The sequence below is a fragment of the Notolepis coatsorum genome (genome assembly GCF_963971535.1).
Source record: "Notolepis coatsorum genome assembly, chromosome: 1".
NCBI lineage: Eukaryota > Metazoa > Chordata > Actinopteri > Aulopiformes > Paralepididae > Notolepis > Notolepis coatsorum.
In genome coordinates, this window is record NC_140165.1 from 84,987,793 (window position 1) to 85,013,337 (window position 25,545).

The following is a 25,545-nucleotide window of genomic DNA, read 5'->3' on the forward strand; positions in this document are numbered from 1 at the left end:
CGAAGAGGACCACCACCTCCAGAACAACACACACATGAAGAGGACCACCACCTCCAAAACAACACACACATGAAGAGGACCACCACCACCTCCAGAACAACACACACATGAAGAGGACCACCTCCAGAACAACACACACATGAAGAGGACCACCACCAGAACAACACACACATGAAGAGGACCACCACCTCGTCCAGAACAACACACACATGAAGAGGACCACCACCTCGTCCAGAACAACACACACATGAAGAGGACCACCACCTCTTCCAGAACAACACACTGTGGCAACCCCAAGCCACCCCTGGGCTTGGTGATTGATGGGCGCTATGTGGCGACCCAATGGCTGGGCGCTGCCCATGTTTGGGCGTCCGCTTCCGGACGCACCTGTCACTAAATACCCATCAGAGTGATTACCTGATTAGCGAATCACGGCGCGGTGCGCCTGTTGGAGAGGGGGGACTTAATGGAGCCGAGGAGCCTCCTCTCAGTCCCCCGTAGCAGCGCAAGGCAAAAGGCCACAGAGCGGAGACGCCGCCCGGCCGACAGCAAACCGTTATTATTTGACTAAGAAAATAAAGAGTATGATTTTGGGAACTGCAACCTGTCTGTGTGTTGTTTATTCTGCCACCCCTACACCTGGAATTGCCACAGTGGTGGAGAATGCGGGCATAGTCTACTGGCAATCAGGGGTGCAGAATAAACAACAATAGACTTTATCAGAATAGAATAAAAGAAATAAAAAAAAAATATATATATATATATATAAATTTAATAACAGAAAAAGCATGGACGCGCTGGTGCAGCAGCTTGTACAGGCGAGCATGGAACAACAGACCCGGCACGAAGAGGCCCTGCAAGAACAGAGGAAACAGACGGGGATGATCCACGCGGAGCTCCAGCGGATGGCCGCTCACCGGCAGGAGGAAGGGGCCGCCGGGACGCGGCCTAACCCCGGGCGCTTCATCCCCAAGCTGACGGAGCAGGAGGATATAGAAGCCTATCTCCTGGCGTTTGAGCGCACCGCCGGCCGGGAGGGCTGGCCCGAAGACGACTGGGGGGGACTGCTGGCCCCCTTCCTGTCGGGTAATGCACAAAAGGCCTACCAGGACCTGCCACCGGAGCAAGCCGGGAACTACACTCGGCTAAAGCAGGAAATTCTGTCCCGGTACGGCCATAGTCTGCAGTCCCGCGCGCAGCGGTTCCATGACTGGGTGTATGACGCACAGGCCTCCCCGCGCTCCCAGATGCACGACCTGGTCCGCACAAGCCGAGCCTGGCTAATGACTGACCCCGGAGGGCCCACGGTTTTGGAACGGATTGTTATGGACCGCTTTGTCAGAGCCCTCCCCTATGACTCGAAGAAGCAGGCGAGTCAAGCGGACCCCCGCTCCGTGGAGCAGCTGGTGAATATTGTGGAGGCCCACCAGGTAACGCGGGAGTTACTCAAAGGGGGGCGAGGGGAAAAGCCAGAGCGGCCGAGAACAAGGAGGGGTCCCGACGAGCCCAGCCCAAGGGGCCGGGTAGGGAACGCAGGTGAGCCCGAACTACCCCGAAGAAGACCGCTGTTCGACCAGGACCAAAGACGCTGCTACGACTGCGGCGAGCCCGGGCATCTCTCGTGGAACTGCCCAGGCCGGGATGTGTCCATGCCATCGGCGGCAGCTTCAGACCCCCGCGGAAAGACGTGCAACTATGGCGCAGCCTGTTGGGCCCATAAGGAAACATCGGCGACACTTTTACCCGTGCGCGTCAACGACAAAGATGCCGTAGCGCTCCTGGACTCGGGTAGTGCCATAACGCTGGTTCAGCCCCATTTGGCACACTGCGACGCAGAGGCTCCGCAAGTGTCAGTGTCCTGTGTGCACGGGGACACAAAGTTGTATCCTACAGCGCCGATCACCCTGACAACCACCAAGGGGGTCTGCTCGATGACAGCCGGCGTCATACCTAACCTGCCGGTAGCGCTGCTGATTGGTCGAGACTGCCCCCTGTATCGCCAGCTGTGCTCAGCCGTCATCTCCCCGCGCACCCCACCCTCTACGGGCAAACCGAGGAAGAAGAAAGGGTTACGTCAGCCGAAGGTGTGTGCTCTGAACGTAACGGGGAGTGAGACTGAGACGGCCTCAGATGTAGGTGACGACGCGCCGGAACCCCTGAATATACCGGGGAGTGAGACAGAGACGGCATCAGGTGTGGGTGACGACACGCCAGCGCCCCAAGCGGGCCCCGAGACGGATAACAGTGACGAGGACCCCTTTGCGGAGTTCCCCCAGGCGGACGAGGTGGGGAGGGACCTGGCGGGTCAGTTCGGAACGGCCCAGCTGGAAGACCCAAACCTAACGCAGGCCCGGGCGAATATCAAGACCATAGATGGAAATCCCGTGGAGGGGGTGAGTAACCTGCCATATCCTCACTTTGCAATAAAAAGACAATTGCTGTACCAAGTTGTAAAAAAGAATGATGAGGTTAGGGATCTATTGCTGGTACCGAAGTTCTTTATTCCCACTGTACTCCAGCTGGCGCATTCACATATCCTCGGAGCGCACCTGGGCGTGGACAAAACCATGGAGCGCATAAGGGCGCGTTTCCATTGGCCGGGCATGAAGAGAGAGGTAGAGGACTATTGCCGGAGCTGCCCAGAGTGTCAACGCGCAGCACCAAAGGTACAATATAAAAGTCCTCTGATCCCGCTGCCCATCATTGAGACCCCATTCTCAAGAATTGCCCTCGACGTAGTGGGCCCTCTAGTTAAATCGTCCCGAGGCCACCAGTATATACTGGTAATCATAGATTATGCTACCCGTTACCCCGAAGCCATCCCGTTACGCACGGTGACGGCCAAAATTGTGGCACGGGAGCTCTTTCATTTGTTTAGTCGGGTGGGAATTGCCGACTCTATTCTCACGGATCAGGGCTCGTGCTTTATGTCGCGGGTCATGAAAGAAATGTGCAAACTAATGAAAGTGGAACAGCTACGAACCTCCATATACCATCCACAGACGGATGGACTGTGCGAGCGCTTTAACAAGACCCTGAAAAGCATGCTAAGGAAGGTGATGGAGAAGGATGGGAAGAATTGGGATCAGTTGTTGCCCTTTCTGATGTTCTCTGTGCGTGAGGTCCCACAGGCCTCCACTGGCTTCTCGCCATTTGAGCTGCTCTACGCCCGCAAGCCGCGGGGTCTCCTGGACATCGCAAAGGAGATTTGGGAGGAACAGCCGTCGCCCCACCGGTCTCTCATAGAGCATGTGCAGGTAATGAGAGACAGGATGAAGGCGCTCTGGCCAGTGGTGAGAGAACACATGCAACAGGCCCAAGACGCACAGAAGCGCATTTATGACCGGGGCGCACAGCCACGGGAGTTTAATGTGGGGGACCGAGTCCTAGTACTGGTACCGACAGCAGAGTGCAAATTCCTAGCCAAATGGCAGGGACCCTACGACATAATCGAGAAAGTGGGTCCCGTCAACTACAAGGTCCACCAGCCCGACCGTAGGAAGCATCGACAGTTATACCATGTTAACCTGTTGAAGAAATGGCATGCCCGGGATGTGTTGCTCTCGCCCCCCCCTCTTCCCCCTTTTGCGCAGCAGGTGGCAGAGGCGGCCGATGTTCCCATCGGGGAACAGTTGTCCCCGACCCAACGGCAGGAGCTTCGGGAGCTGGTCCAACAGAACCGGGACGTGTTCTCGGCCACGCCGGGCCGCACCACATTGGCCCAGCACCACATCATTACCAGCCCGGGAGACAAGGTAAAGCTGAAGCCCTATCGTATCCCAGAGGCAAAAAGAGAGGCAGTCAGAAGAGAAGTGCGGGTCATGCTGGAGATGGGAGTAATTGAGGAGTCTCATAGCGGGTGGTCCAGTCCTATTGTTTTAGTGCCAAAACCCGACTCAACAACCAGGTTCTGTAATGATTTCAGGAAGCTTAATGAAATTTCAAAGTTTGACGCCTATCCCATGCCTAGAGTGGATGAGCTCATTGACAGACTGGGCCTGGCCAGATTTATCACGACACTAGACCTAACGAAGGGTTATTGGCAAGTCCCTCTGGCCCCCGCCTCAAGGGAGAAGACGGCTTTCTCCACCCCAGATGGGCTGTTCCATTATAAAGTTCTCCCGTTTGGCCTGCATCGGGCGCCATCTACCTTTCAGAGGCTGATGGACAGAGTACTACGGCCCCATCGGGAGTATGCAGCCGCATATCTCGATGACATTATCATCCACTCGTCAGATTGGGACACCCACCTCCAAAAGGTGAGAGCGGTGTTGGGGGCCCTCCGGGAGGCGGGTCTCACCGCCAACCCAAAGAAATGCAGGCTGGGATTAGAAGAGGCAGAGTACCTGGGGTTCACAATAGGCCGGGGCAATGTGAAACCGCAGAAGAGGAAGATTGATGCAATAAGGGAGTGGCCTCGCCCTTTAACCAAGAAGCAGGTCAGGACATTTAATGGGCTAGCGAGCTATTATAGGAGGTTTATCCCTAACTTTGCTGCTCGCGCTGCTCCCCTCACAGATCTGACCCAGGCGCGGCGGCCGTTCACGGTGAAGTGGACACCGGAGGCGGAGGCGGCGTTCGAGGACCTCAAGACTGCCCTCTGTTCGGGACCGGTGCTGATCTCCCCGAACTTCGACAAGGAGATGACGGTACAAACAGACGCATCAGAGGTGGGACTGGGAGCGGTCCTCTCCCAGCAACTGGAGGGTGAGGAACATCCGATTTTATATGTGAGCAGGAAGCTGCTGCCACACGAGCGCAACTATTCTGCGGTGGAGCGCGAAGGTCTGGCAATTAAGTGGGCACTGGAGACGCTCCGCTATTATCTGCTGGGGAGGCGTTTCACGCTGGTGACGGATCACGCCCCCCTAGTCTGGATGGCCAAGACAAAGGGGACCAATGCCAGGGTGACTCGATGGTTTCTGGAGTTACAGTCATTTAACTTTTCTGTCATTCACAGGTCAGGGGTGGCGCATGGCAACGCAGACGCCCTCTCCAGGAAGGATGCCTGTTGGGCGTCGGACGCTCTTCCCCGACGGTCGGAGCTGGAGGGGGGGTACTGTGGCAACCCCAAGCCACCCCTGGGCTTGGTGATTGATGGGCGCTATGTGGCGACCCAATGGCTGGGCGCTGCCCATGTTTGGGCGTCCGCTTCCGGACGCACCTGTCACTAAATACCCATCAGAGTGATTACCTGATTAGCGAATCACGGCGCGGTGCGCCTGTTGGAGAGGGGGGACTTAATGGAGCCGAGGAGCCTCCTCTCAGTCCCCCGTAGCAGCGCAAGGCAAAAGGCCACAGAGCGGAGACGCCGCCCGGCCGACAGCAAACCGTTATTATTTGACTAAGAAAATAAAGAGTATGATTTTGGGAACTGCAACCTGTCTGTGTGTTGTTTATTCTGCCACCCCTACACCTGGAATTGCCACAACACACATGAAGAGGACCACCACCTCTTCCAGAACAACACACACATGAAGAGGACCACCACCACCTCCAAAACAACACACACATGAAGAGGACCACCACCTCGTCCAGAACAACACACACATGAAGACAACACAACTCAAGTATTTTCCTTCAAGTCACAGAGCTATTACATTAGTTACAAATACTATAGTATCTGCATTAAATTAAAAAAGATAAAGCATGTTATGAATGGATCGTATCGGAGTGAATCAGTGTTTCAACGGAAGCCATGTTGTTGAGTCTGTGAGGCTCTGGACTGAGTCATGCTGGACAGCAGTCATGGCTCAACGGTCTGAGCAGTGGGAGTGAATGAGTCCTATTATGTTGTGTGACACCAATGTTGACATGTCCTCTTTCTCTCTAAGTTCTTATGCAATCCAATGAGTAGAATATGTACTAGCAAACATTCAAATGTATACACTTTTTATGCATTTTCTGTGTATTTGTGTGTGTGTGTGTGTGTGGGGGGGGGGGGGGGGGTGCTTGTTTATAAACCTAACCCTTACCTTAACACTAACCTTACTGTTTATAAACCTACCCCTTTCCGTAACACTAACCTTACAGTTTGTAAACCTAACCCTTTCCGTAACACTAACCTTACAGTTTGTAAACCTAACCCTTACCTTAACCCTTACTGCTTATAAACCTAACCCTTACCTTAACCCTAACCTTACTGCTTATAAACCTAACCCTTACCTTAACCCTAACCTTACAGTTTATAAACCTGACCCTTACCTTAACCCTAACCTTACAGTTTGTAAACCTAACCCTTACCTTAACCCTAACCTTACATTTTGTGAACCTAACCCTTACCTTAACCCTAACCTTACAGTTTGTGAACCTAACCCTTACCTTAACCCTAACCTTACAGTTTGTAAACCTAACCCTTACCTTAACCCTAACCTTACAGTTTGTGAACCTAACCCTTACCTTAACCCTAACCTTACAGTTTGTGAACCTAACCCTTACCTTAACCCTAACCTTACAGTTTGTGAACCTAACCCTTACCTTAACCCTAACCTTACAGTTTGTGAACCTAACCCTTACCTTAACCCTAACCTTACAGTTTGTAAACCTAACCTTTACCTTAACCCTAACCTTACAGTTTGTGAACCTAACCCTTACCTTAACCTTACTGGAGGCCTCACACTCCACCATGACCTCAACTAGAGATGAAAATATAATTGATGACGTCCCTGGCGACTCTCGCAGGTTGAGAACCACTTCCCTGGGGCCTGGAGGCCAACCTGCGTGAGTGGGCGTCCCGTTAAATAACAGACCATGTTCCCTTGGACTCAAAACAAACAGACAACGGTTGCTTCATCGTACTGGTTTCCCAGCAGGAGTCGGTCATCATCAAACAGATTTAGGTTTTTTTCACCAGATCAATAACAGTGGGCGGACCTTTCAGGTTAGAGAATAAATATCTTCAGTCTTCAGCGGTCAGGGCATTTCCCAAGAGACCGAACACCGGGACAGCGATCCGCGGTGCGTTTTGAAGAGCAGCATATCATTGAGATCCTGGAGAGTTGATCGACAAGATGAGGACGAGCACGCTGCTTCTGCTGGGGCTGTGTGTGTTTGTGTACGCAGCCTGGGCCGACGACGACCTAGTATATGATGAGTACGACGAGGTGAGAGAGAGTATTCATGTGTCCATGTTTGTATCTGTGCATGCCTCTGTGTGTCTTCTTGCTTGTGTGTGTGTGTGTGTGCGTGTGTGTGTGTGTGTGTGTGTGTGTGTGTGTGTGTGTGTGTGTGTGTGTGTGTGTGTGTGTGTGTGTGTGTGTGTGTGTGTGCGTGTGTGTGTGTGTGCGTGTGTGTGTGTGTGTGTGTGTTTGCTCTGCCTGTTTGTCTTTATCAAGTGATAGAAGTAAAAGAAAAAAGAAAAAAAAATACTTAATTGAATGATTTAATTTTTTTTAATACAGTACAATAATATATAACAATCTTTTGTTTTTAAATGTTTAAAAAAAATCATTACATTCTGGCTATTATTGCATCTTATTAAATGTCATTAGAGTAATAGATAAATGAACTCATTGAATGATAATCAACATTATGAATTGTACTGTCTCATTATTAATTATTTATGTCCTTTGTTTCTCTATTTTCTTTTCACAGGACACTACTGTGGTATGTTGAATAACACTTTTTAAATATTAAATTGTGTTTCTGCCATAACAAGGGATCAATAAAGGAATATCTTATCTTATATTATCTTATCTTATGTGTAATATTGTATCTTATGTGTAATAAATCAAAGTCAATTAATAGAAAAATAAACAATGAAATAAATAAAATGAAAATAAGCTCTTCAATTTACAACATTTTATAAAATATTAAGGACTTTAACAATCCCTCAGCAGTACTTTCAGTACATAAGGATTTCAAGTACTTTCAGTACATAAGGATTTCATTGTGACATGCTTTAAATATGGAATGAGATTACTAACAATACATAAAAGAACACAAAATGTACTTTGCACTGTCCTTGGAAGTTGCTAACATTACTCTCTTTGATGTTCTTTTTACAGGCTAACAAAACAACGGTACGTTGAACATTAGTTAATATTGCATGGGTCAAAATACAATCATATATTATATACATATACATTATACATGATTTTATATTTAGCCACTATATAGAATAGTATATCCTTATTTTTACTTGAATCCTTAAAGCCTCATATTTTCAAAGTTTTGATTGATATTTCAATAGATAATGCCTGTAATCCTTCTGGCCATCCAAAACGTTTATACAAGGGCTCAGGCTGCACACCTTGACTAAAATGATGCTGAAGTTTCCATTGAAATCAATGGGGAAAAATAAGTCAGAGCTGAAAAAAGACCCATGGCCTCAGACTATAGGCTCTTCTTCTGAATGTGTTTATTTAACGGTGTTATGACTGTCCCTCCTCTATAGGCTCTTCTTCTGAATGTGTTTATTTAACAGTGTTATGACTGTCCCTCCTCTAGGGTACTGCAGTAGACGCCCGTGGTCATCGTCCAACTAGTGGCCGCGAGCGTTACAACCCCAACCGCTTTGCCTCTGCTCCCATCAGTTCTGGACGCAGGTAAATACATGGATGGATGGAGGGTGCATGGATGGATGGGTAGATGGGTAGATGGATAGATGGATGGATGGATAGATGGATGTGTAGATGGATGGATGGATTTATGGATGGATGGGTGGATTTATGGATGAATGGGTGGATTTATGGATGGATGGATGGGTGGAAGGATGGATGGATGGATGGATGGGTGGATTTATGGATGAATGGATGGATGGGTGGAAGGATGGATGGGTGGATGGATGGGCGGATGAAACAAATGAAAAAGAACAAATCAATCACAATAAATGGAGGAATAAAGGAGGTTTTCAGCAGCTTCTTAAAGGCATCGACTGAATCTGCTTTTCTTTGTAATATGGTCAGGAAGTGCGTTCCACCATATCGGGACTGACATGGCAAACGCTGGGGTCACCTTCAGGTTTGGACAGAGGGTTGAACGTCTCCCTCTTGTTGTGACATCAGGTACAGAGGACGTCCCACTGCTGCCCCCGCCAGAGAAGCAGAGGAGGAGAAGGAGGAGCAGCCTGATGTGGGAGGATGTACACACGCCTCTGAGCAGATGGTGAGACAGACAGGCAGACAGACAGTACACACGCCTCTGAGCAGATGGTGAGACAGACAGGCAGACAGGCAGACATACAGACAGACAGACAGACAGACAGACAGACAGACAGACAGACAGACAGACAGACAGACAGACAGACAGACAGACAGACAGACAGACAGACAGATAGACAGATAGATAGATAGATAGATAGATAGATAGATAGATAGATAGATAGATAGATAGATAGATAGATAGATAGATAGATAGATAGATAGATAGATAGATAGATAGATAGATAGATAGATAGATAGATAGATAGATAGATAGACAGACAGACAGACAGACAGACAGACAGACAGACAGACAGACAGACAGACAGACAGACAGACAGACAGACAGACAGACAGACAGACAGACAGACAGACAGACAGACAGACAGACAGACAGACAGATAAATAGATAGATATAATCATTATAGAACATATACATTATAGAACATAATATGTATATTATACATTATAGAAAAATAAGCATTTCTTTATTTCTATGGTAAAACCATGGGAATACTATTGGGATTCACCATGAACCTCTTCTGCTTCTAGAATATTCTATAGTATTCTATAACATTCCACTGTAAATGTCCTGATTTCTGTAATAACCAGTGATCGTCCTCCCGTCTCTCAGGGTGTCCTCTGTCCCAACGGCTGTGAGCTGAAAACCACTCTGGAGAAACAGGAGAGAAATGTCAAGCAGGTAAATATGAACAAATCAATGATTATAATCAATAGGAAACAATAATGAATGATTAGAATGAATAGGAAACTAGAAGATGATCCCTCCATGGTCCTGAGTTGCTCAGTGGGTGGAGTGCTTGGTGCTTAGACCACATGGCACCAACACTATTGAAAAGCTCTTTGTTGTACGTCTACTATAGGAATGCAGCCATTATTACAGCAACCCATACTGAATGTGCTGGTGACACGTCTAATAAGAAGGACTAATGGATCTAATCAATTAATATCATTATCAATAACCAATAGAGGGGCGGCTGAGTGGCGCAGTGGGCAAGGCGCTCGCCACTAACGCAGGATATGCTGGTATCGAGCCCAGCTCTCGGCGTTGCTACCGGCTTGGCCGGCCGTCGTACTAACACAATTGGGCAGTGTTAGAGGGTGGGAAAGCCGGTGGGTGGGGATTGGACGTTGTGGACAGCGACTCCTACAGGTCGGTTGGTGCGCCTGTACAGCAGAATCAGGAAGTATCGGGGGCAGCGTGAGCCTCCCACGCGTTACTCCTCTCCCACTGAGAGATCGCGCTGTTCAGGTGAAAAGATGCGACAGCTGCCTCCTCGTGTACCGGAGGGGACACGTGATGCAAGGCTTGGTCCTCACTGCAGCCGACCAGTGGGAGGCGTAGTCTAGCAGTGTTCGAGACAGGGGAGGGGAAATTGGAAATACGAAATTGGGATGGGAGAAAAATAGAAAATGGGAGAAAAAGTGGATAAAACAAATATAGAGGCTTTGCACAGAATGTAAACATTGGAATGCCCAATTATTAGCACTGCTAGGCCACAAGGCCGCGAGGCTCTAAGGATGGCAATGCCGGTCGGTCCCGTGTGGTCTAAGCGTGGTGTGCTCTATGGAAATGTATTACAGTTTTTCTCACACGTTTCCTGAAACTACAGCTCAATTTCTCAAAACATAAAACTGAAAATAGTTAACCATTTTGTCCAAACTCCACAGATCTCATGCAAAATTAAACACTGCACCCCCCCCCCCCCAAAAAAACCATAAATGTCCCCCAACACAGTAGAGGTGATGGCAAATTGCTAAATAATGCAAAAATGTGATTCCGAATTTGTATTTAAGTGAAAACAATGGAACAGAAATGGACTTTGTAATTTTTTTTTTAAAGTGAGCTATAGTTTCAGGAAACGTGTTTAAACAATTGAGAAAAACTGTAACCAGTGGTTCTCACATCTCCTGGTAGAAGCAGTATGGTCGCTAGCAGGGCTTTTAGCATCCTAGTCTTGTTCCTCCATGTTGGAGGAGATGAAGGTTTGCTATGTGGTACATGTGCAACTATTTCCTTTTCTATCTAAAAGTGGTTTCCAAAGGTTACAGGCAGCTATGAAGAAAAATAACTTTACTGCAAACCCTCTATACTGTGAACCTTACAAACATCTTTAACCCTTTCACTACCACACTACAGAAGGTTAACCCTTTACTATCACACTACAGACCCTTTGTTGTGTGGCAGTGAAAGGGTTAACCTTCTGTATCGTCGCAGTGAAAGGGTTAACCGTTTGGTAGTGTGGCAGTGAAAGGGTTAAACCCTGTTGTAAACCCTTGTGATTGATCTGCAGGGCGTGTCCCAGCTGAAGTCTTTAAACCCTGTTGTAAACCCTTGTGATTGATCTGCAGGGCGTGTCCAAGCTGAAGTCTTTAAACCCTGTTGTAAACCCTTGTGATTGATCTGCAGGGCGTGTCCCAGCTGAAGTCTTTAAACCCTGTTGTAAACCCTTGTGATTGATCTGCAGGGCGTGTCCCAGCTGAAGTCTTTAAACCCTGTTGTAAACCCTTGTGATTGATCTGCAGGGCGTGTCCCAGCTGAAGTCTTTAAACCCTGTTGTAAACCCTTGTGATTGATCTGCAGGGCGTGTCCCAGCTGAAGTCTTTAAACCCTGTTGTAAACCCTTGTGATTGATCTGCAGGGCGTGTCCCAGCTGAAGTCTTTAAACCCTGTTGTAAACCCTTGTGATTGATCTGCAGGGCGTGTCCCAGCTGAAGTCTTTAAACCCTGTTGTAAACCCTTGTGATTGATCTGCAGGGCGTGTCCCAGCTGAAGTCTTTAAACCCTGTTGTAAACCCTTGTGATTGATCTGCAGGGCGTGTCCCAGCTGAAGTCTTTAAACCCTGTTGTAAACCCTTGTGATTGATCTGCAGGGCGTGTCCCAGCTGAAGTCTTTAAACCCTGTTGTAAACCCTTGTGATTGATCTGCAGGGCGTGTCCCAGCTGAAGTCTCAGGTGGACGACTTGTCCAAGGCCTCGAACACCATCTACAAATATGTGGAGACCATGTCGGCCTCACTGAGGGAGAGACAGAGGGTCACTGATGGTGAGAGAGCGAGAGAGAGAGAGAGAGAGAGAGAGAGAGAGAGAGAGAGAGAGAGAGAGAGAGAGAGAGAGAGAGAGAGAGAGAGAGAGAGAGAGAGAAAGAGAGAGAGAGAGACAGAGTATCACTGATGGTGAGAGAGCAAGAGAGAGAGAGAGAGAGAGAGAGAGAGAGAGAGAGAGAGAGAGAGAGAGAGAGAGAGAGAGAGAGAGAGAGAGAGAGAGAGAGAGAGAGAGAGAGAGAGAGAGAGAGAGAGAGAGAGAGAGAAAGAGAGAGAGAGAGAGAAAGAAAGAGAGAGAGAGAGAGAGAGAGAGAGAGAGAGAGAGAGAGAGAGAGATGAGAGAGAGAGAGAGAGAGAGAGAGAGAGAGAGAGAGAGAGAGAGAGAAAGAGAGAGAGACATGAATGGAGATGAATGGAGACCATGTCGGATGCACTGAGGGAGTGGCAGAGGATCACTGATGGTGAGAGAGAGAGAGAGAAAGAGAGAAAGAGAAAGAGAGAAAAAGAGCAACAGAGGATCAGTGATGATAAGAGAGAGAAAGAGAGAGCGAGGGATGGATGGAGGGATGAAGGGGTAAATGGAGGGGAAGAGAAGGCTAGAAGGGTAGACAGCAGCTTTTTCAGATTTAGAAGTCAAAATAAAAGGGTGCACTGCTAGACATGGGGGGATGATATGACGGCTGTCGGCAGTCAGAGGTGAGACGTTGTTCCCGCTGTGCGCCGGTGACACGTCTCTCTGTTGGTGCTGTGCTTCAGGTAACGGCGTGGTGGTGAGCGAGTACACGGACAGCCTGGAGGAACAGCACGCCTTCATCAAGGAGACAGTGGACACCGTCTTCCCATCCAACATCAGAGTCATGCAGGTATATGGCCACTCTGTGATCTAATCTGTGATTATAATTCTTTTGAGCATTTAAACTAAGGTAGAATTTGTAGTGCGGTCAAACAGCGACCTCTAGGGAAAATAGTAAGTTATTAAATAACTATAATATATTTATATTCATAATATAATACATGTAGCTATACTATAATATACTTTAATAAGTTCATATTAAAAAGTACATAATGTAATAAATTACTACATAGCTATAGATAATATATACTTTTACGTTTATAACCATACCATACCTTATACGATTATAACCATACCAGTATATACCAGGACCAGGACATACATGTAGGTATATCACCATATCAGTATGGTCCCCTAATCCCTTTTTACTCTTTGGAGTTGTGGGATATTTTCAATGTTTTAGCTAATTTTGATTAAAATTGTATAATTCCCATTTTAAAATGTTTTACCATGGTATGTTTGGTATCTTTTTTTTCAGCACAGCCTCACATATATGACCTGACAGTTAGTTTTCATACTGTATACTACTGTATATACTGTATACTGCATAATGTACAACACAAAACACAAAATCGGATTGAGAAAATGTGTTCTTTTTACTATGAACCAATGCAAACATATTCAATCAAGCATATAAAACAGTGGAAATGCACCCTCAGGTAGCATATTTACATAAAGAAAAGAGAACAGAACAGAATTCAATTTACAAAGCTTTATTTTCTCCATACACAGGTAATAAAAACAGACGACATTTTTATTCTCAACTGGAAATTATCACCACCATGCTATTTTTTTTACAAAAAGTCAGTAAAAGTAAGTTTTTTACAAAAAAAAGTATTTTTTTTTACAGTAACGCTTAGTCCTGGGGCTTTGAGGAGGTAGGCTGTGCCGGATGGAGGGAGCATGAGGAGGACTGGGGGGTGAGGAGTTCCTTGAGATAGGCAGGGGCACCACCGTGTACGCACTGGTGAGTGAGGAGGGAGACCTTGTACTCCATCCTGTGTTCCACGGGGAGCCAGTGAAGGGATCTGAGGGTGGGGGTGATGTGATCATATTTGCGCACCCTCATCAGGATCCTAGCAGCGACATTCTGGATGGTTTGCAGTTTTTAATGCTTTTACTAGGGATCCCGATGAGGAGTGCATTGCAATAGTCCAGCCTGGAGGAAACAAAAGCATTAAGCATTACATAATGCGCAGGAGATCACCCCTAGGGGTGGTTGTTAGGCCTGACGCGCAGCGGAGGGTCGTTAGACCCCCCTAGGCGTGATCTAATGAGTATAACACACGACTTCATGCTTTTATACAATGGCAGAATTCACCCAACCTTATTGCTATACAATAAACACACAGTAATTGAAGCATAATGGAGATTTATTCACAAAACCATCCACAGAGAAAGTAGATCCAATAGTAGGTCCAAGTCTAAAAAAATAAAATAAAAAAAACTGCAATTATAATTTTTTTTTAAGGGGACATGCATTATAAACAGCTTTTTTCTGTGTTTAGCATGGTTTTATAGTAATAGTGGTTAGTATCAAATATGGGTCTGTGTCTCTAATTACCATATTGACTCATCAGTCTTGTCTCGAGTTCACGAGATCCTCCCTCACTCAACTAAGCTGTTCTGATTTGACGGTTTTGCTGACGTGAATATAGCACTGATTTGCATAACTAACGCCCCCTCTATGGTTGACAGCGACAGCAGAGCGAGTGGAATTATCTTCACTTCCTCAAACAGAGCGAGGCAGACAACGAGTGAGTGAGAGAGAGAGGGAGAGAGAGAGATAGAGAGGGAGAGAGAGAGAGGGAGAGAGAGAGAGAGGGAGAGAGAGAGAGAGAGGAGCTTCTGTCGGGGAAACAAACCGTGCGTGAGGAAGCAGCAGTAGCACATACTCATTTACACACAACCTGGACCTCACAGGGAAGCAGCAGTAGCACATACTCATTTACACACAACCTGGACCTCGTGAGGAAGCAGCAGTAGCACATACTCATTTACACACAACCTCGCGGGGAAGCAGCAGTAGCACATACTCATTTACACACAACCTGGACCTCGCGGGGAAGCAGCAGTAGCACATACTCATTTACACACAACCTGGACCTCGCGGGGAAGCAGCAGTAGCACATACTCATTTACACACAGCCTGGACCTCGCGGGGAAGCTAGCACATACTCATTTACACACAACCTGGACCTTGCGGGGAAGCAGCAGTAGCACATACTCATTTACACACAACCTGGACCTCGCGGGGAAGCAGCAGTAGCACATACTCATTTACACACAACCTGGACCTCGCGGGGAAGCAGCAGTAGCACATACTCATTTACACACAACCTGGACCTCGTGAGGAAGCAGCAGTAGCACATACTCATTTACACACAACCTGGACCTCGTGAGGAAGCAGCAGTAGCACATACTCATTTACACACAACCTGGACCTCGTGAGGAAGCAGCAGTAGCACATACTCATTTACACACAACCTGGACCTCGCGGGGAAGCAGCAGTAGCACATACTCATTTACACAGTGCTTATGGGCGGAGCCAGGTCAACACAGCCTGAAATCCAAAGGGAGAAACATTTGGCTTTTGAGTACTTGATTAGAAATATAAAACAATGCATTTATTTTTTTAATAATAGCTTACAGATGTGTTCAATAGACTGACAGGAATTGTGTAAAGTTGCCCAAATAGTGCTAGGAATAGCAATGCATGTCTTCCAGTGCCACTGGTTAACATGGTAAAACGTGGTTGAATGCCGGCACCCACTTCAATGATAGCGTTGTGAACGCATAATCTCTGTCTCGTTTATCAATGACTTGTTTGCAGTCAACATTGTCGAAACGGATTGTTTTTTAATCGCTTCATTTCCGTTTTATAGCATTTTGAAAAGCCCTAGTTTTCAAGGAAAATATAAAGATTCCGTGATAATCAGCATTTACTGGAATATTCTGGCATACACAAAAACGTTGTCATTTTTCGGCCTATTTATTTAAATAAACGCTAGATTATCGATAGTATATGTGTACTTATGCACACTATAGAAGCGGGCTGAAATATCGATTCTCTCATTTCCTGATCGCACACACACACACACACACACACACACACACACACACACACACACACACACACACACACACACACACGCATAGGGCAAACGCTGATATCTCTGTGAAAATAGCTCTGATTACCCTAAGACTGGTAAAATAAATTCCTTACCTCAGATCAGATGTTATCCAAAAAGATTATTCCAATTCCTGATCGCCATTCCAAATATCGATCGCGTTTATTGATTCAGCGTTGGGTACTGTAAATACATAATCCACACGTTTTCCGGGCCGGCGATCACAATGGATTCTTCAGTTGGCTTGACGGAAAAGTAAAATGAGGAAACTGGCGGTATCTTCCCAATTGAGCTCAGAGAGAGTCTGCAACACTAACCTGAGGCTCGATTGATGAAATATGAATTCAAATCGCCAATAAAAAAAAATACGACAAACAAACGCTATATAGCATTGGCGGCACTCAACAGTCGGCATGAACTAACGACAAACCGCGTTGCTGGCACTCAAAGTGTTAAAGTCCGCGATTTTTCTTTTGTTTCACAATGGGTCATGACAAACCAATGACATAATCCAACATATGTGTAACGAACTAACATATTCCAGTTGACTGTATCTTTTTTGGAGGATTCGTTCAAAAGATATTCATACTTCTAATTGTCTATCTATGGCGGACTCATTCAGACTCATTAAAAAAAAGTTATTCGGTTGTGGGAGGGATCTGGGGTCACGTGGAGTGTGTTATACGAAATAACAACGGCTAACTTGACTGTTTCAGCCAATCAGAATCAAGATATTTGCATGCCATTGTATAAATGTAGGTATATCACCATATCACTGTGTACTCCTTCTCCCCCACTGGCGTTGGACATAAATATGCATTTGTCCTTTGGTTTCAGGGGGTTCTGGATAAGATCAAGGAGAAGATCCTGAAGATAGAGGCAGCCATCTTGACACAGAGGGAGAACTGCAAGGTTCGCTGCAAGACCTCCTGCCCCATCCCTGTGGTCTCTGGTGAGATACCAATCACTTCACACTGGAATAGTTGAACTAAGCCAGAAGACAGATGCAGACACAAACATGCAGAGATGATGTGGAATCAGAGTAAACCCCAATGACGGGTGTATTTAATTAGAAAAGAAGAGTAATGGAACCAGGTCCCTAGGCAGTCCAGGGAGTGAACAAGGCTCAGGGTAGTCTGACCAGCGGAGGGTTGTAGCCGGGAGCGGATTCTCAAACTGTCCAGGGATATACACGGAGAGAATGGTCAGGCAGGCGGAGGTCATACAGGGATCCAAGACTCGGGAACAGGGTGTGAAGCCAGGTAACGAATGTTAATAAGGAACTACGATCTGGCAGCCTCATGACATCTGAGCCAGGTCTAAATAGGGATGGTAATCAGCTGGTAGTTGTCACTCAGCTGCCCCTTTGGTGTCACACACCTGCACCCCATCATGTAATCAGAGAGAGGAAGAGAGAGAGAGTAGCTGGGTAGGGATAGAGTGGGAATAACGAGAGTTAAGGTGGACAGGAACCCTGGAGGCCTGGAGGGGCATGACACACACTGGAAGAAGTTGAACTACAGCAAAACTACTCTCAAGAGAAATATAGTTTGGTTACGTTACTTACAAAAAGTAGTTCAAATATATATGTATATAATTATATATGATCATATCCACATATGCAATGCTGGTACAGTAGGTGTGTGTGTACAGTAGGTCGAGCTGGGCAATGTATGTTTCTCAGTTTTTACAGTATAACAGCAATCAATGGTATTTAGTCTTCCAGTACAAATTACAATGTGATATATGTTGTTTTCTTAATGTTTTTATCTTGTAATACAGTTATAGTATATATATATATATATATATATATACTCTGTCTCTCTGTGTATACTCCAGGTAAGGAGTGTGAAGATGATATATATATATTTATATATATATTTATATATATATATACTCTGTCTCTCTCTGTGTATACTCCAGGTAAGGAGTGTGAAGACGTCTACCGCCGTGGGGGCAGAGACTCTCAGATGTACATGATCCAACCAGAGGCCTTCTACCCTCCATATAAAGTCTACTGTGACCAGACCACGCTGAATGGAGGTGGGGCTTTCCTTTTGCTTTTCTAGATCTCTGTCTGTCTCTCGTTATGGTGGTGGCACAGTGGCACTGTTGCCTCACAGCAAGAAGGTCCTGGGTTCAAGAGGGGGCTTGCTGTTTGGAGTTAGCATGTTCTCCCCACGCTTGTGTGGGTGTCCTCTGGGTACTCCGGCTTCCTCCCACATCATAAAAGACATGCATGTTAGGTTTCCAGCCATTCCCCATGACCAAGGTACTGGCATTACCACTGGAGTTGGTCCCCGGGCGCCGCACTGTGTGGCTGCCCACTGCTCTTAAATAGTTAGGATGGATCAAATGCAGAGAATGAATTTCCCCAAGGGGATTAATAAAAGTTCAACTTAAACTTAAACATATCATTCTCTTTGCAACTCTATCAATCTCTCTCACTTTCAAAATGTTCTTTGTCTCTCTTTTCATCTGTCTATTTCTATCTCTTTCTGCATTTCTTTAATTCTTAATGTCTTGTCAATCTCTCTCTCTCTCTCTCTCTCTCTCTCTCTCTCTCTCTCTCTCTCTCTCTCTCTCTCTCTCTCTCTCTCTCTCTCTCTCTCTCTCTCTCTCTCTCTCTCCTCACCAGGATGGGTTGTCATCCAGAACAGGATGGATGGTAGCGTGGACTTTGGACGTCGCTGGGATGACTATCGCCGTGGTTTCGGCAACATTGCCTTCGATGTTGGCAAGGGCCACTGCCAGACTCCAGGTAAAGTGGTTGGAGCGGCTATGAAAAACATATTCAACCTTGATTTTAATAATCGTGATCTTGATCTGAAAAAACGTGTAGACTTAAGAATTGTTAGTAGTAGTAGTAGTAGTAGTAGTATAGTAGGCATAGTAGCAGTAGCAGTAGTAGTAGTAGTAGTAGTAGTAGTAGTAGTAGTAGTAGTAGTAGTAGTAGTAGTAGTAGTAGTAGTAGTAGTAGCAGTAGCAGTAGTAGTAGTAGTAGTAGTAGTAGTAGTAGTAGTAGTAGTAGTAGTAGTAGTAGTAGTAGTAGAAGTAGTAGTAGTAGTAGTAGTAGTAGCAGCAGAAGCAGCAGTAGTAGTAGTAGTAATACTAGTAGTAGTAGTTGTAGTGGTAATAATAATAGTAGCAGTAGCAGTAGTAGTAGTAGTAGTAGTAGTAGTAGTAGTAGTAGTAGTAGTAGTAGTAGTAGTAGTAATACTAATAGTAGCAGTAGGAGCAGTAGCAATTGGCAATTGGTTTTGATAGCCTATCAGTGAGCTGGATGCAATCCTACCTGGAGGGGAGAGAACAGATGGTAGAGGTAAACGGTACTCTATCCCCCCCCCTCACAGTGAGCTGTGGTGTTCCACAAGGAAGCATACTAGGACCGCTACTCTTCCTAATTTATGCAAATGACATGTCGTCAGCCTGTGACTGCAACTTGTTCCTGTTTGCGGACGACTCAGCCCTGCTGGTCTCTGACAAGAACAAATTGCAGGTTGAAAAAACCCTCAGCACGGAACTAGGCAAAATCTGCATATGGCTCGCTGATAACAAACTATCATTACACATGGGCAAAACAGAGTCCATTCTCTTCGGTTCAAATAACAAACTCAGCAAGACCGACGGTTTCTCAGTTACAGTGGGTGACAATATTGTCACAAGGAAAGACGAAATTACCTACCTGGGTTCCATCCTAGAGGCAAATCTTTCCTGTGACAAAATGGCATCCAATGTAATAAAAAAAAGTCAACCAACAAACTAGATTCTTGTACCGGATCTCCTCTCTGGTAAACAAGAATACCCTGAAGACTCTGGCAGGAGCACTCATTCAAGGGTACTATGACTATGCGTGCACCTCATGGTACCAAAGCACCTCAAAGGCGCTTAAAACAAAATTACAAACATCACAAAACAAACTGGTCAGACTACTACTTGACCTGAACCCCAGAACCCACCTCACCCCTGCCCACTTTGCCAACCTAGGATGGCTTAGAGTAGACGACAGAGTACAGCAACTTGCAATGGGCCTGGTCTACAAGATACACTATACGACCGGGGTGCCCATGTACATGTCAAAATACTTCCCAAAGGTCAGTGAATACCACAACCACTACACCAGAGGAAGCTCAACAAATCATGTTAAACCCAGATTCGGCTCAAACAAGGGACTAAACACGTTCCGCAATTATGCCACAACAATGTGGAACGCCCTACCCAAAGCTGTAAAGGAATGTGAATCCCTGCCCACATTCAAAACCGCCCTTAAAGAGCACCTACGGGAGGCTGCAATTCGAAACTGGCCACCGTAAATGCCCAAAACCCCCACCACCTCCTAATAGACAGTCTCCTCCCCACCGCATGTATATATTCCCTCCCCGCCGTATGTATATTTCCCTCCCACCCACCCACCCCCTCCTAATGTACAGTCCCCTCCCCATCATATGTATATACTCTGTCAGGATCTAGGGGTAACAGTACTGTATATTTGAATACCGCCTATGTCACAAATGTATCAGTACTAAATACCTATATGTCCCTATGCCATAAATGTCATGTATGTTGTGTATGTCATAAATGTCTATATGAATTGAAAATGGGGGACCCTGATGGAAACAAGACAAACGTCTTTCTCAGGTCTGCATCCCCTTAACAATTGTATGTATTGAGCCGTACTGTATTGTACCCATTCTGCAATCTGTTAAATAAAGTTTTCATTCATTCATTCATTCATTTCATTCATTCAGCAGTAGTAATAATAATAGTAGTAGTAGTAGTAATACTAATAGTAGCAGTAGGAGCAGTAGCAGCAGTAGTAGTAGTAGTAGTAGTAGTAGTAGTAGTAATACAGTTTTTCTCAATTGCTTTGGTGCATTTCTCTGATCAGAATTAAAGTTCTCATAACTGTTAGTGCATTTCTCAAAACAATTAGTACAAACTGCAAAACCTAGGTGATAACCTGCAGAAGCGTGTCACTTGCTCAAAATGGATAATTCATTCCTCAAAAGCAAGTATTCATGTCAATGAAAGTGTCACTGTCATCAAAATGAAAAGTCCTGACACTATTGTTTATGAACAAGATAGTCAAATGGCTTTGCCATGTTTTCGTTATGACAGTTCACTCTGTAAGTGTTTTCCAAAGCAAAAAAAGTCAGATCTTGGTGACACTTTCTGAAAATGCTCAAGACAGCACTATACACTATTTGCACAGCAATTTGAAATCTACAGTTACACATTGCTGTATTTATTGAGGTAAATGAGTACAAGACACGTATGTTTCACATTTTTACTGCATATGTTCTTTGCAATTTTAATTTGTTCACAGCATTGTGCAAAAGAAAAATACAAACTAATTTACAACAAACATAAGAAACACCCTTTGGCCTTTGGGTAGAGCTGTGCACAACTGTAAACAATATTGCAGTACATATTGGAACTGAATTGGAACATACAACATACACAGTACTGTAAATCATTCATTCACATCCAGACGTTCCTGTCTGTCTGGCTATTGGATTCAGGAATGGGGAGTAGGGAGGGAGATATTCCACCAGCATCCTTTCATGTGCAAACCACTGTGTGACCAGAATTGCGTGGTGAAAACGCACATTATCCCATACAACAACGTACTTGGTCAGATGGTCGCCATTTAGACCCCTCTCATTCTCAGGGACTATGTCCCTGTAAAGAGTGTCTAAAAAAGTCAGCAGATGTTGTGTGTTGTATGGACCAATGCGGGGCATATGGGTGAGGACGCCGTTTTCTGAGATGGCTGCACACATTGTAATATTCCCTCCTCGTTGGCCTGGGACATCAGTGGTTGCTCTCTGTCCAATGCGATTCCTTCCACACCTTCTACCTTTTTCCAGATTTAAACCCGCCTCATCAACATATTTGAATATGTGCAGCGATTCCCTGGCATCCAGCTCCATTCAGGGGAAAAATTATAAAGAAATGTATAAAATTTGCTTGACAGATTTTGACAACTAGTTCAACATATTTGTATGTAATGACTCAAGCAATGAAATGAGGACTATTAGTTTTATAGGGAATGACTATTCAGCAGTCATAAGTATAGTTCATTTTGACTGACATGACCTAAGCAAATGATAATGTTATAAAACAGCAGAGAATTGTATGAAAGCAATTGATGCATGTCCAAAAGCATTTGCAATTTGTTCGGAGGAATGAGAAACTGCTACTATGATGTGCACAAATTACAAAATGTTGTGGAGGTTGAACTAACAGTTATGAGAACTTTAATTCTGATCAGAGAAATGCACCAAAGCAATTGAGAAAAACTGTAATAATAATAATAATAGTAGCAGTAGTAGAAGTAGTAGTAGTAGTAATAATAATAGTAGTAGTAGTAGTAGTAGTAGTAGTAGTAGTAGTAGTAGTAGTAGTAGTAGTAGTAGTAGTAGTAATACTAATAGTAGCAGTAGGAGCAGTAGCAGTAGTAGTAGTAGTAGTAGTTGTTAATAATAATAATAATAGTAGCAGTAGTAGTAGGTGAAGTAACAGTAGCAGTAGTAGTCGTAGTAGTAGTAGTAGTAGTAGTAGTAGTAGTAGTAGTAGTATAGTAGTAGTAGTAGTAGTAGTAGTAGTAGTAGTAGTAGTAGTAGTAGTAGTAGTAGTAGTAGTAGTAGTAGTAGTAGTAGTAGTACCAGTAGTAGTAGTGGTACCAGTAGTAGTAGTAGTAGTAGTAGTAGTAGTAGTAGTAGTAGTAGTAGTAGTAGTAGTAGTAGTAGTAGTAGTAGTAGTAGTAGTAGTAGTAGTAGTAGTAAACATTGTAGTAGTAGTATGAGTGTAACTGATAGATGACTAATCTCACCATCTTCCTCTTCATATAACAGGTGAGTACTGGCTGGGTAATGACCGTATCTCTCATATCACCAAGATGGGACCGACTGAGGTGATGATTGAAATGGAGGATTGGGCTGGAAGCAAGGTAAACCCCTCTCTTCTTCGGTGTGGGAGGTTGCTGGGGTTGGGTTAGTGATGAGTTACATGCTACTAATCCTTTTTCCATGCTGACATAAAAATGGGGTGCCTAGAAAGATTCCAAGTCAAATGAAAATTATTGACATAATGATGATGATGATCTGCCATAAAAAAAAGTAAAAAAAAAAAAGGCTTTAGCTTGTAAATAATAACAAAGTGTCGTTGTTATCATCATCATTTAGGTCTACGCCCAGTACCAGCAATTCACCATCCAATCAGAGACCTCCAACTATGTCCTGGCAGTGGCCGGCTACTCCGGTACCGCTGGCAACACCTTCCTGGACGGAGCCACTGAACTGTTTGGTGACAACCGCACCATGACCATCCACAACGGCATGATGTTCAGTACCTATGACAGAGACAATGACAAATGGTGCGTGTGTGTTTGTATTTGTGCACTAGGGAACAGACCCTTCATTTTACACCTTAATACATCCTTAAAATAACCGTATTATTAAATAAGAATTATATTATGGTAAATTATGAAAGAAATGCACAAAGTAGAATTGTGCATGGATTAAGTAGAAGTAAGGGGCAAAACCCCTGTATATTACTGATTAAGCTGTTTAACCCCTAACTGTACACGCCAACATTATGGGAAATGTACTTTACGGGGTACAAGTCGGGGTTTCCGCCTAGGAGAGGAAGCTTAAATCCTCGCTAGCTAGCGACATGTCTGAATGCTAACCCTGGTTTTCCTCCCTGCCCCCAGGACCCCAGGGGATCCCAGCAAGCAGTGCGCCAAGGAGGACGGTGGCGGATGGTGGTATAACCGCTGCCACGCATCCAATCCCAACGGGCGATACTACATAGGCGGGGCCTACACACGCAGCATGGCCAAACACGCCACAGACGACGGCATTGTGTGGATGAACTGGAAAGGAAGCTGGTACTCCCTGAAGGCCATCAGCATGAAGATCAGGCCCTTCTTCCAATCCTAGCGGGTAGAAGCCTAGGGATGTAGATCTAGAAGCACTATTGGAAGGAGATGTCAAGCTAGCGCCATAATACAAGAAGCTTTTTGATTGTATACAAAGTCGTGGGAACGGTGTGTGATTGGTATCGGTTGCTACAGAAGAATAACGTTGGCTAACGCTGGCTAAACCGGTTCTAGCAGGTGATCAATCAGTTGTCAGGGTTACGTTTTTGATTTTGATATTTTGATTCAAATAGTTTGGGTTTGTCAACGAGCTTGCTGATATCTATTACGGATGTTAACATTTTACATTTTCACGTCAGATTTCTGTGTCAGGCCTGTTGATACCCATTCATACCAGCGGTTGTTCTGTATAGGAAGGAACGCTTCCTCATAAATGCAAAGGACTGTGGGATGCATAGCAGCTTCTTCCAATAGTGCTTCTAGATGTAGAGGCCACACACACACACACACGTGTAAATGGATAGAGACAAACATTCAAGCAACAGGTTGTCAAAACAAATAATTGCAGACCATGAGGCACATATGACACAAGTAAGGAAACAGGACGCTACAGCGACACTAGATGAAATTAAAGGCGAAAAAATGGTTTTACGATAAAAGTTCACATAGTAGTTTGAAGACGTTCTGTTGTGAATGAGTGATGTCGTCTATGTATTATGTGTGCACTACACAGACTCCTCCATTACTCAATAAACACATTGAGGAACCTACCATGTCCTCCTGATCTGCTTATTTCATTTGATTCCTTTGTCATTAGTACTCAAGTGTAGATTACTTTAATTTTCACTGTCGACTTGCTACTCGCTGTGTCCGTGATGCGAGAGGTCAAACGTACTACTATCGTGCACTTGGGGACTCCCTAAATACTTGGTATCTCATGTATAAACAAGCCCACTGGACATCACCTATACGTGAGATACAAAGTTTTATGTGAATCCCATTGCACTTGTACCGCCTGCTAAATGGCTAAAATATAAATGTGTATTTAATTGATTACATTACATTACATTACATAAAATGTATTGTCATCATAATAATAATAATAATAATAATAATAATAATAATAATAATAATAATAATAATAATAATAATAATAATAATAATAATAATAATAATAATAATAATAATAATAATAATAATAATAACTTCATTTTATATAGCGCCTTTCAAGAGACCCAAGGTCGCTTTACATAGGGGGGGGGGGGGGGGGGGTAACAAAGTAACAGACATAGTGGACAGACACAACATATACATATACATATAGCACAAGTACTGTACACCAAAAAGAAGCTTGGTATCTAAACAGAGTGCAAATCTAACAGTAAAGTGCATTAACAATATAAAGTGATTAAACTGGATATAAAATAGACAAATGAGTACTACTGAGTAGCCTATAGTGCTAATCAGATG

At 44.9% G+C, this 25,545-nt stretch overlaps 1 protein-coding gene across 1 annotated transcript; it reads left to right on the forward strand.

Annotated features, from left to right (window-relative positions):
* Window positions 1-7,010: 7,010 nt before the first annotated feature.
* On the forward strand, window positions 7,011-24,136 carry fgb (fibrinogen beta chain; the record flags this gene model as incomplete). Its single annotated transcript, XM_084329555.1, has 12 exons — window positions 7,011-7,103; window positions 8,449-8,546; window positions 9,006-9,105; window positions 9,775-9,843; window positions 12,094-12,208; window positions 12,963-13,069; window positions 17,028-17,142; window positions 18,114-18,233; window positions 18,829-18,951; window positions 23,048-23,142; window positions 23,378-23,568; window positions 23,908-24,136. 12 exons carry the CDS (start codon window positions 7,011-7,013, stop codon window positions 24,134-24,136), a joined length of 1,455 nt encoding a protein of 484 aa, XP_084185681.1.
* Window positions 24,137-25,545: the final 1,409 nt, after the last annotated feature.